Below are 13,475 nucleotides of genomic sequence, written 5' to 3'. Positions count from 1 at the left end.
TCCCCAATACTGTGCTGTGGTTTACCAAACCCAAAGCACAACAAACAAATGTAGCAGTATACTGTGACAAATAGACAGCTTTAAATTTGCAGTAGTGTAATAGAGTTCCGAACGTGATGCCCTCATATAGACGCTGCAAAAGTACAGCATTTTATGCAACGTAGGTCAATCCAATATGAATTATGTGTGGAAGCGAGGCAGCTGCACTGATGTCAACATGTACAACTTGTTGGTTTTAAATTCAGGGATAGTGCTTAGGTGGAACAATAACTGAATACTTATATGGAAGGGACACAAGTAAACAACTAAATAGCAACCAGTGGCATCCATAGTCTTGTTTCACGTCTCATGTGACTGCTGCTCAGGCATCCTCAGACAATCTTCTGTTTTTCCTTTTAATTCAGATAGGCCCCTACCTCCTCAAGGCCCTGTTGAAGTGCTGGAGAGCACCCCTACTGTAATTGGCATTCAGTGGAACCCCCCCAAGGATGACGGTGGCAAACCTCTGCATCACTATGTAGTGGAGAGGCAGCAGGTGGGAAGGAGCACGTGGCTGAAGCTGGGGGAGGTTCCACCAAACATTACAACATTCTCCACTAGTAAAGTGGACCATGGGAAGAAATATTATTTCCGAGTGCGAGCTGTAAACTCTGAGGGCATCAGTGAGGCACTCGAGTCGGAGGAAGTGATGGCTGGTTCTAAAGGTAAGGAAGAGCTATGGAGACAGAGCAAATATCCTCTCATTTGTTTTCAGTATAAGAGCTCTTTGACTCAGTAATCCTGTGCTGCATAAGACTATGGTGTTATCAATGAACTATATTTAACATGTCATCAGTGATGCGATGCATGGGGTCATAAGCAGTGAATGGCAGGAGCGTAAGTTATGGGTAGTTATGTAAATATACCGGGTGAATTTCAGGGGATTTTCAGTTGATGTTAGTTTTTATCTCACTTCAAAATGTAACTATATAACATAACTTTAATCCTAGTTTTTTTCAGCGATATGTATATGTATTATAATTTACCTTTAAGCCAGGTTGCTTACCGTATATGCCAGCACGTTGTGGATATAACTTGTTTAATAACATCAGATGTTTTTGCACTATGCACTCTACTATATATACTATGTTTTTAAAGTTAAAAATCAGTTTAAATACAATTTATAACCAGCAATTAAATCATAATGCAAGATCTACATTTGCTTTTCTTATATATGAAGTAATTGGATGCAGAGTCTGTCTTTCATGACTCTTACTATCTGCAATCACGTGGTGTATGTTGTACTTTAAATGATGATTCTGAAATGTGCCTCGTTATGTGAGCAAGCCCAGTGAGGTGGGCGAAACGCGTCATCCTGTCACAAATTAAATAGAAGATAACATCAGCACGAAATTGGCCTCCGTGTCCCGTTAGCAGCTGACAGCACTGTGGGAATTGTGTGTGTATATATATATATATATCCCTTCGAGGCACAAAAGTCCAATCATAACACAGTTACTGGTGAGCAAGATAAAACAAGGTGATACTGGCAATAAGTCAGAGTACCTGTTATATGGAGCGCTCTTTGGTCCCGAACTATAAGTAACAGTGTATAAAATAAAACATCATGTCTGCACTTGGAGCCCTTCTTCACTGCGGCAGGGAGTAAGCCAAAGGGCCTGGCCCTGGGGACCCAAGGGCCTTTTTGTTTTTAAAGAGGAGAGCTTTGTAAGACCTTGGGGACCTCATCTACCAGGGCTACTAATTAAAATGAAGGGGAGGAGGGCATGCTGCTCCTCTCCCCAAGCTGAATCCAGCCCTCAGGGCACCATTCCTTGGGGCCTGGTGTATTTTTTTGGGGGAGAGGGGCATGTAGCCCCCACCCCGGATAACCTTTGGCCCCAGGGACCCAATCCCCCGGAGACTAGTGCATTTTTTAGGTCAGAGGGCAGTCCGGGCCCCCTCTCCAGGTCGATTTCAGCCCCGGAAACCCCATTCCCCAGGCTCAACCAAATATGGAAAGATGGGCTGGGTAGGCCCCCTCCCCAGGCCGAGTTCGGCCTTGGGGACCTCATCCCTTGGGGCCCATCCGACAAAGAGTGGGTGCCCTGGTGTTCACCCATGCCACCTGCCAAACGTTTGTTGGGGGGCTGCGGGGCGATCCCAAAGGCTCCTACAGCTCCAACCAGCTCTCCGCATCTAGCCCCTCCCCAGGCCGAGCTCGGCCTTGGGGACCTCATCCCTTGGGGCCCATCCGACAAAGAGTGGGTGCCCTGGTGTTCACCCATGCCACCTGCCAAACTTTTGTTGGGGGCTGTGGGGCGATCCCAAAGGCTCCTACGGCTCCAACCAGCTCTCCGCATTCAGCGGGAGCCTGCATTGCTCCTGCTTGCAGTGAGCAGCTAAAAATGCTGCTCCCTGCGGGTGTGAGAATCTTTTTATCTGTTTCCCTGCCAGCTTCACCGTGGGCAGTGAAACAGATGAAAAGCCCCCTCCCAGAGGGCAGGAGCATTTCCCAAACTCCCGCCCGCTATGAGTGGACTTGGTATTTGCTACCACTTGATGAGAGAGCTGAAATTGCTCCTGCCAAGTGAGAGCAAACACAGGTTTACCTGCCCCTGCCAGTGCGGGTAGAAAAACTGGTGTGTGCCGGGGGTGGCCACCCCGGAACATAGCCTGACCTCGCCCTGGGGGATGGGGTATCCAGGGCCAATAATGGCTCATGGAGTAGGCGGGTGTGTGGTACGCTTCCCTTTTGCAAATGCATCTGGGCTCCAGTATATAGGGTCCTCGGGCCTGAAATCAGCTTGAGGAGGGGGACCACATAGTCCCTATCCCCCTTTTATATTTGTCCTGGCCCTAGGGGAAGGGGTAACCAGGGCCAACATTGGCCTGGGGAGAGGGCCCATGTGCCTTTCTCCCCTTAACAATGCAGCCTGACTCCAGGAGATGGGGTCCCTGGGGTCGAAAATATCCCGGGGATGGGGCCGCATGCCCACCTCCCCCTTAACAATGTCACAGGACCCTGGGGGATGGGGTCCTTGGGGCATCATATTAGGGAGGGTAGCCAAAGGCACTTCTCACCCCTAAAATATAAATATTTGTACCCCCAGGACCTGTCCCACCAGGGGGTACAATAAGCATGGGAGACCCTTCTTGTTTTTTGTTTTTTTATGTTAAATGTTGCTGTAATCCTCTGAGAATTTGCTGAAAAATTAAATAAGAAAACTTTTTGGGCCCCAGCCCTAGGGAGGTGTTCTGCCTGGTTTCTCAGATTAGATAGAACCAGCTCATCAGAGCCTTACTAACTCAGCCAGAACGTTACCCTCTCCCCCTCCCTAGGACCTATTCACAACAGGTAACAACATATATCTACCACCTAAGGACAGGGAATTCCTAAGATGCATACCATGTATCTCCTATAATACCAGCAATCGGCGGCCTCGCGGTCCCATACGAACCCAGACCTCTCTACCCAGACGGCAGTATCAGAATCGGCGGCCTCGCGGTCCCATACGAACCCAGACCTCTCTACCCAGACGGCAGTATCAGAATCGGCGGCCTCGCGGTCCCATACAAACCCAGACCTCTCTACCCAGACGGCAGTATCAGAATCGGCGGCCTCGCGGTCCCATACGAACCCAGACCTCTCTACCCAGACGGCAGTATCAGAATCGGCGGCCTCGCGGTCCCATACGAACCCAGACCTCTCTACCCAGACGGCAGTATCAGAATCGGCGGCCTCGCGGTCCCATACGAACCCAGACCTCTCTACCCAGACGGCAGTATCAGAATCGGCGGCCTCGCGGTCCCATACGAACCCAGACCTCTCTACCCAGACGGCAGTATCAGAATCGGCGGCCTCGCGGTCCCATACGAACCCAGACCTCTCTACCCAGACGGCAGTATCAGAATCGGCGGCCTCGCGGTCCCATACGAACCCAGACCTCTCTACCCAGACGGCAGTATCAGAATCGGCGGCCTCGCGGTCCCATACGAACCCAGACCTCTCTACCCAGACGGCAGTATCAGAATCGGCGGCCTCGCGGTCCCATACGAACCCAGACCTCTCTACCCAGACGGCAGTATCAGAATCGGCGGCCTCGCGGTCCCATACGAACCCAGACCTCTCTACCCAGACGGCAGTATCAGAATCGGCGGCCTCGCGGTCCCATACGAACCCAGACCTCTCTACCCAGTGGCAGTTTATCCTATGATTACCATTACATAAAGGGATCGGTCTCACTATTCATCAGGGTTATAGAACTACAGTATTCCCGATCACACAACGGTTGCCAATTTGGATAATGTACAACGTATTCTCTAATTCAAGGGGCTCCTCTCTCCCTTATTCAGTTACCACTTACCTGATCAGGGTTAGCATCTGTTCACATAGCAGCACCTGACTAGAAGAATAGGTTACCCTCTCATACAAGAACACGCAGCACATGTCGGTTCACTAAGAACTGGGGTACTTTATTTCTCATTACAATAAACAAACATATAACACCATACTACAACACATAACCTGCAAAGAGAAGTGAAAGATTAGGTTGTACACTCTAATAAGAAAGGGTCGACATCACCTTATTAATATGAAGTCTGCACTCAGCAGTCATCTAGGTTCCCTTCTCGTCTGTGCCTTGGCTCGTCTTGAAGGCACACCTCCGCAATCACGGGTACACGGCTGCACCGCTATGCGCTGTTCCCTTCACCCTTCTCCAAGTCACTGGAACCTTCCTCTCATCGGCTACTCTCTTTCCCTGGCTGTTCTACTAAGAGAGTATCTGTTTCTCGATTCTTCTCCGCCTTTGGAATGGCGTCTGTCTTCCCTAGAATAAGTAATAGGTTTGCTAATAACGGCTAGATGCCGCCTACGGACTAACTCCACACCTGTCTCGGGCTTTCACTAATATAGAAGCGTGTTTCTTCATGGAAAATTCCAGCCAGTAACCTGCCGCCCACCAAATTCTTGTACCTCCCCGTACCAAGGACACGTTCCCAGCCGGCCGGCCTGATGTTGTGTCTTCGGCATGAAGAAAAATACAATCCTTCGACAAGGGCCGGCCTGAACCGGTTCTCTCTAAGCGAACAACACCTCATAACTAAAACATTACACTTGACCTAGAAGCATCCCAAGCTGCCGGGGCAGAAAGAAAGATGGAGTCTCTCCCGTTTGAGGCCTACCAGGCCCGAATTCAGCACAACTCCATGGAAAGTATGATAATACCCTAACTAAAGGACGGATTATCCCTAATACTAACAAATCTATCCCCTAGCCTATGTGTATAGGCCCTAATCTAAGGAGGAGAATACAGAATTATATCAAAGTGTCTTGTAAATAGGCTCTATCCACTACCCTAACCCTTGCACTGGAATGATAAGAGACTGAAGTCACCATCAATCACCTTTCCTCAAAAGAGGGCCGGGAAAATCGAGCAGAACATTTCACCCTTGACTTCAGTCTATTATACATTCATCAAACAGAACTAACATCTGTGGAAGAATAATAGGAAACAAAACTAACTGATCTATGTCTAGTACCAGGTTTGCAGTATTGAAGTAGAGAAGGAATACACTGAATGAAGCAACAGATAGCAATCAGAACTGTAATAGTAATCAAAATACCCGTAATATTTGACGCAACATATGTGAAACAGGTAACCAATTAAAGAGCCAGTCAAACCAGCCCTGGTCAATGTGTTTTCTAACCTCTTCCGTCAAGTCATGAAGTTTGTCAATATGAGCCTGAATGGATTTCGTATGGTCAGACAGGTTAAAACAACAAAGACCCTCAAAATCAGAACAATCATGTCCATGTTTAAGCAAAAGATAATCAATAGCTGCCCGGTTCTGCAAGATAGCTCTACGTTCACCCTGGGCGTCTAATAGTATGTCAGACAGGATTGTAGAAGTATGATTAATGGATTTTACCATCCAGCAGGCCATTTTCCCAATAGACTTGGCATTATAGACCGCCAAGGCAGGAACACCAACAATTGAGATAGCTAAAGTAAGGTATTCAGATTTGGAATATAAATGCATAGACGAATCACAGTCCTCCTGTAACATCACAGTATCTCGAATCACACGAGAATTGGCATTAGGATGCGATGAGAACATCAACAAACTCAGTCTGGTAATGGCACAAGGGCCTCCGGAAATGTTCGCGGGAATATATGGCCAGGATGTGTTACCACACGAGAAAAGCCAACCAGAGGGTAGCAGCATTGTACGATAATGACTGGGGGTAACCACTAAACTCTTACAAGTCATATTATTCTGAACAGAGGTACATAATTTCGGTGATCTTCGGAAGCACAAAGTCCTTTCATGAGCTGTGAATGAAGTAGTACCTTTCAATTTTAAACGCACACACTCAGAAATAGCATTGGGATCACAAGTAAGGAAAAAACATAAATCACCCTGCGTGAGATTATAAGTGATTATCTGGGACTGGATCAGGGGTGTCGAATCGGACAACTCAGTACATAAAGGGCAGTATTCATGTGTAGCAAAATCTCCCAAAAGGACATTAGGACGGGCATTCGATATATTAAAAATATGGGCCAAAGTCTCTAATGAAGCAGGGACAGCAACTAAACAAGTCGCTAGAATGTCAGTCACCGAACGCATCGGTGTTAAACAGAAATGAGGGGCATTAGTCACTCGCTTGGCCAAAGTAGTCCAAAAGTTCGATGACGAATCCCACGCAGCAAAGGAACGTGGTACTCGGGTTCTCAGATCAGCCCGGGTCGATGGGTTCCCTCCTCTCTCGTCGTGGCAGTCCAAAAGGAGTCCAACGCCGACACATCCTGCAGCAACAGTCCAGAGAATGATCTGAAAGAAAATCAAATACAGGCATTATTCATTCTCGTAGGTAACATTTGTCAGCCGGGACAGCTTCCCAGCTATCTTTCCCTGGTCTCATGACTAGAACAGTATTATCATGACCGGTTGCAATAATCTCAGCTTGTTCAGGGGGATTCTTAGGCGATTGCACCCAAACTCTAGCTCCAGGATTATCCGTGGAACCAAATCCTTTTTGTCCTCGTACAGTTAGCAACGTTGGGGCAGTGCCTCTTGTGATCTCACCACTGAAAACAGGCATTATCAACAATTGAGCAATTCGGTCAGTTTTATAAATTGGTAAATCAACCTCACTGCTATTCAGCAGGAGCACCTTAATCTCTCCCTGATAGTCACTGTCAATGACTCCTCCGAGCACTTGAACACCTTTCACAGCCAGCCCCGATCTAGGGGCGATTAATCCAAATTTTCCAGTGGGTATACAGACACCAACACCGGTTTCAATGATGACTCGATCTTTACTTTTTATAATAGTATCATTCATGGCATGCAGGTCTAGACCTGCTGACCCCGGGGTCGCTCTGCATGGAGCCAGTGCTCCGGGGGTAATTTCCCAGTACATCACAGTGTCACCAATAGAATTGGGCTTTGCATCAACATTCGGAGGGAACAAACGCATCAATGGAGATTCAGCATTTAGAAAGGGACGATTATTCAAAATTAATAAGGCCTGGAACAAATAATCCCTCCAATTCTTATATCTGTCATCGGTTAACTTACGCAGTTGATTTTTCAGCAAACCGTTCAACCTTTCGATCAGGCCCGAGGCCTGCGGATAATATGGTATATGAAATACCCATTCAATATTATTTTCCACATAAAATTCCTGCACCAATCTTCCACGAAAATGGGATGCATTATCAGATTGAATTTGGAATGGGACACCATAATAAAGCATAATCAATTCCAATGTCTTAATGGTATTCACTTGGGTAGCTTGTTTACAGGGGAGGGCCACTAATAGGCCACTGTATGTATCAACAATGGTGCAAATGTATTGACAATTTTTACTCATAGGAAGTGGACCAATATAATCAATTTGCCAAATTTGAGCGGGCAATTTTCCGCGATGTAAATGACCTTTAACAATTTGAGGCACTTTCCGCTGTCTAGCATGCTGACAAATGGGACAATGCAAAATAATGTCTTTGAATAAATCTAAAGGAATATAAATTCCTCGATCAGCGGCCCACCTGCTAGTGGCTTTCTCTCCATAATGTCCTGCTTTCTGGTGGGCCCATTTCGCCAATCCTTCCACATCAGAATCCTGCATGTCCACCAGTGCCTCAGCAATTTTAGATTTTTCGTCTGCAATATTATGAAAGAATTTGTCAAGGGAGTCTATTGGGGTATGAGCATCCACATGAAAGATTGTAACAGTACTTTGCGGGAGCATTTCCCAAATCTCTTGCCATAATTCTTTTCCCCACAGTTCTTTTGAATGCAATTCCCAATTATGGGAATGCCAAGTCGGTAACCAAACTGCCAATCCATTGGCAGTAGACCAGGAATCAGTAAAAATATGACATGTGCCAGGTAACTCTTGCTTCAGAACTTGATAAACAGCATAAAGCTCAGCGAATTGGCTGCTCTTTCCCTCACCAGTTGTACTCAGCAACTTTTGTGTGATCGGATTATAGGACACTGCCTTCCAATGTCGTTTTGTACCTATGAACCTTGCCGAACCATCCGTAAACCAAACGTGGTTTCTGTCCTCCGGGGACAAATCATCAAATGGCTTACCCCACTTAACAGGGGATTCCTGTACTAAAGGTACGGAACATTCACTCTCCGTCTCAACCGATGGCGCCCGCGCCACCTGCTCATGCAAGGATGCAACTCCCTTTGGTCCCACACGTGCCCTGTCTTGTATGTACCATTTCCACTTAATCACACTCGCCTCCTGAGCGTGTCCAATTCTGTGAGTTTTCGGCGAACTCAAAACCCACTGCATGATAGGAATTTCAGGTCGCAGGACCACATCATGTCCCAAAGTTAATTGCTCGGTATCCACCAGAGCCCAGTAACATGCAAGCAACTGTTTCTCAAAAGGTGTATAACGCTCACCAGCATCGGGTAACTTTTTAGTCCAAAAACCTAACGGTACTTTACTTCTGCCTTGTTTCTGCCACAGACTCCAATTTGCATAAAGGCCTTGTACAGACACATTCAAATCCACATCACCATCGCACACAGGCCATAAATCCAAGGCATACTGAATCGCTTCTTTTGCCAAACTAAACGCATCTTGCTGCGGTTTACCCCATTCAAACGCATTCTTTTTACGAGTGACTCGATACAAGGGGGCCAATATTTGACTCAAATGTGGAATATGCTGGCGCCAAAAACCAAACAAGCCGATGAAGCTTTGGGCTTCTTTCCTATTCCTCGGAACTACAAAATCAAGAATCTTCTGTTTTACCTGTGGGATCACTTCTCTGTGACCTTCATGCCAATTAATACCCAAAAATTTTACAGTCTGGGATGGACCTTGTAATTTATCCGGGTTGATTTCCCAACCTTTCTCACGCAAACACTCAAGGATTTTATCTAATTGGGTCTGAACTTCATCTTGTGTTTCACCTTGAATCAGAACATCATCAATATAATGACATATCTGAATTCTCGAATGTACAGGTACCTCAGCCAAATGCTCTGCCACCAGCCGGTGACATATCGTAGGACTATGCACATAGCCCTGGGGAAGACTTCTAAACGTCATTTGACGTCCGTTCCATGTAAAACTGAATTGTTCCTGGCATTCAGGGGCAATCGGGATTGAAAAGAAAGCATTAGCAATATCAATGGACGCATACCATGTACCTGGATGCTTTTGAATTCTTTCAATTAAAGTAATGATATCCGGTACTGCGACAGTCAAAGGGGGTGTATACCTATTCAATTCTCGATAATCAACAGTCATGCGCCAGGAATTATCACTCTTACGCACGGGCCAAACAGGATTATTCCAAGCAGAAGTAACCGGAGTTATAACTCCTGCATCCACCAAATCCTGAATAGTGGTACTAATTTCTTCATGACCACCTGGAATACGATACTGCTTCTGGCAAACCACTTTTGTCGCCTGGGGAATCTTTATGGGGGGCATTCTTAAACGACCAACCCGTACGGGTCTGGATGATATATAATGTTTAGTTCCAAATTGATAACATCCATCATCCAAATGCAAAGTCATTCCTTTCAAAATGTCAATTCCAATTATGTACTCTAAGAGTGGCACGACTAATACAGAATATTCTTTTCTAGGAATTCTGCCTATTCTCATTTCAATTGTAGTTTGTACTGCGGGAGTTTCCTTTCCACCTAAACCAGTAATTGTAAAAAATTGGCCTTTAAATTTCTTTGATTTTCCATGAATAAGAGTGGCCTCCGCTCCTGTATCTACCAATGCTCGGGCCCTTTGAATATTACGATGTCTCCAAAAAATTTCAATATCTACATAGGGTCTATTATCTCGGTGAGCCCATCTGTGTACGGGAGCTTGACCTACTTCCTAGTCATTTTTACTGCGTTCTATCATCCAGGACAAATCAGGATAAATGTTCTCGCGTTTCTCAGGTATCAATATATCATGTTCATATCCATCTCCCTTACAAAATGGATTCCTGTCCTCCGTATTGTACTGTGAATTTCGATCAGAAAATCTGTGTCGATCCTCCCTCCTCCTCAACTCAGGGGACTGATCCCTTTCATCTCTACGTCTGCTGTTAACATAATCATCTCTCCCCCTTTCTCTTTCCCCCTCTCTCTCTCTCTCTCTCTTCCACGACGAGGGGACGCATCACGTACATATCGTCGATCATCACGACGATCAGAACGCACACGACGGTTGTCATCACCGCTGTCATCAGAATACTCACGATCGCACTAATTCGTCCGCACACGCCGGGCACCCTCCTTTCGGTCTAAACCGCGTTTGCGAAACAAGTCCCACAAACGAGAAGTAGTTTCACCATCAATATCCTCCTTCCTCACACCATCAGCCAAAAGTGCCATAAACATGTCACGTCTAGTAAGCTTATTGTCTCCAGGAGTACGAGTGTCAGACCGGGACTGTCGTTCAGGTTTAAACCAATCACCCAACTCACCGAGCTGGCGTACAGATTCCAGTACCATAGACAACGCGTTACCAGTCTGATTGATCAATAAAGTCATCATGACTTGCTTATAAGCAACCGGGGAAGAACGAATAATACGATTCCGCACAGAAGACGTCAACAAACCATCAAGCAATCTGTCAGCAGTACTCAGAAAAATCGCAGTTTTCATCACCTCCTCTTTGAGACGTTGTGCAGCATCGCGCAATGTATACCACGGCTTGTCATTCACAGGCCAGTCAGATTCAGTAGGGTACTTTTGATTACAACCCTCAGTCGCCAACTGAAGCAAACTGATTTGACCACCACCATTATAATTACGAAAATGATCTTGTACAGTAGAATCCGAACTCAAGGAACAAAATTTCAAAGAATCGCCAGCATCCAACATAATGCCAGCAGCGCCCAGTTCATAAAGGCGCACCATCCACGTAAGCAAGGTCTCACCTGCTCGCTGTCGAAATCGCTGCAAAATAGCACTAATTTCCTGTTGAGTAAAATCCTCCAAAGAATCCAAAGGAATACCGTTCTGATTACCGGGAGCCTGCTGCAACTTCCTACGAAAAACAGGATGTGCAGAGACTGCAGGAAGAGCATCACAAGGAGCCCGATCAGTAAACTTAGGGGAACAATCCGTATGAGAAGTATCAACATAATGCAAAGCGCGATCGTAGTCGCGGGACTCAACATCTGTAGCACAAGAAGCAGATTTAAAAGCCTGTCCGGAGCGAGAAGACTCGCGATTGTTAGACTCCTCATCCGAGGAACGAGAATCACTCGAATTCCAGATATTACCATCCCATTCATCAGGATTCCAATCCAGTCCGGCTTTCGCCACGACCAGTCCCACTTTCCGTTTAGAAACGCGACCCCGACGATTCTTGTATTTATATCGTGCAATCCGCACAGCCGCCCTTTCAGCGATAGTCTGATACGTTTCAAGTTTGTCGGCAAGCAATTTATTTTGACACCGCAACAAAGTATGATCATTCTGAATTTCAACAAACTTCCGTTCCATTTCCACATGCTCCTTCTGCAATTTCAACAACCTCTCATGTACAAGCCTGTACGCAGACAAGACAATCCAACCTCTGCGCCCTAAAATAGGAAACTCATCACCCTTCGCTACTGGCGCCTTCTGCAAACAGGAAATCACATCAGCCGGCTCCGCCAGCTCCAGACAAGAATTCCAATTTTCACTCAAACCAGTAGAATCAGCCCACTCGCGGGCCAAGGCCTCATAAGGCGTTGAATCCCAGCCGGGAATATCAACAGGCAACTTAAAAACAGATTTCGACTTTTTCAAAAACATCCTGACAAAACAAAAACTATACACACAATTATAGACAAATAATATACAAATGAAATCACGTACGCGCCGAGTACAAATTGAAAAACAACTACAACGCACACAGGTTTCGTAAACGGTTCGTGACGCCAAATGTTCTGCCTGGTTTCTCAGATTAGATAGAACCAGCTCATCAGAGCCTTACTAACTCAGCCAGAACGTTACCCTCTCCCCCTCCCTAGGACCTATTCACAACAGGTAACAACATATATCTACCACCTAAGGACAGGGAATTCCTAAGATGCATACCATGTATCTCCTATAATATCAGCAATCGGCGGCCTCGCGGTCCCATACGAACCCAGACCTCTCTACCCAGACGGCAGTATCAGAATCGGCGGCCTCGCGGTCCCATACGAACCCAGACCTCTCTACCCAGACGGCAGTATCAGAATCGGCGGCCTCGCGGTCCCATACGAACCCAGACCTCTCTACCCAGACGGCAGTATCAGAATCGGCGGCCTCGCAGTCCCATACGAACCCAGACCTCTCTACCCAGACGGCAGTATCAGAATCGGCGGCCTCGCGGTCCCATACGAACCCAGACCTCTCTACCCAGACGGCAGTATCAGAATCGGCGGCCTCGCGGTCCCATACGAACCCAGACCTCTCTACCCAGACGGCAGTATCAGAATCGGCGGCCTCGCGGTCCCATACGAACCCAGACCTCTCTACCCAGACGGCAGTATCAGAATCGGCGGCCTCGCGGTCCCATACGAACCCAGACCTCTCTACCCAGACGTCAGTATCAGAATCGGCGGCCTCGCGGTCCCATACGAACCCAGACCTCTCTACCCAGACGGCAGTATCAGAAACGGCGGCCTCGCGGTCCCATACGAACCCAGACCTCTCTACCCAGACGGCAGTATCAGAATCGGCGGCCTCGCAGTCCCATACGAACCCAGACCTCTCTACCCAGACGGCAGTATCAGAATCGGCGGCCTCGCGGTCCCATACGAACCCAGACCTCTCTACCCAGACGGCAGTATCAGAATCGGCGGCCTCGCGGTCCCATACGAACCCAGACCTCTCTACCCAGTGGCAGTTTATCCTATGATTACCATTACATAAAGGGATCGGTCTCACTATTCATCAGGGTTATAGAACTACAGTTTTCCCGATCACACAACGGTTGCCAATTTGGATAATGTACAACGTAT

General features: G+C 47.0%; 1 protein-coding gene across 1 annotated transcript in view; it reads left to right on the top strand.

Annotated features, from left to right (window-relative positions):
• IGFN1 (immunoglobulin like and fibronectin type III domain containing 1) overlaps positions 1-13,475 on the top strand; it is a 392,344-nt gene that overhangs the window by 256,156 nt on the left and 122,713 nt on the right. Inside the window, exon 15 of the mRNA XM_078644199.1 lies at positions 405-704. Coding sequence (XP_078500325.1) covers positions 405-704 — 300 coding nt within the window. The remainder of the gene's footprint in view (positions 1-404; positions 705-13,475) is intronic.

The sequence above is a fragment of the Lissotriton helveticus genome, chromosome 5_1 (assembly GCF_964261635.1).
Source record: "Lissotriton helveticus chromosome 5_1, aLisHel1.1, whole genome shotgun sequence".
NCBI lineage: Eukaryota > Metazoa > Chordata > Amphibia > Caudata > Salamandridae > Lissotriton > Lissotriton helveticus.
This window is presented reverse-complemented; position numbering and strand designations above follow the sequence as displayed.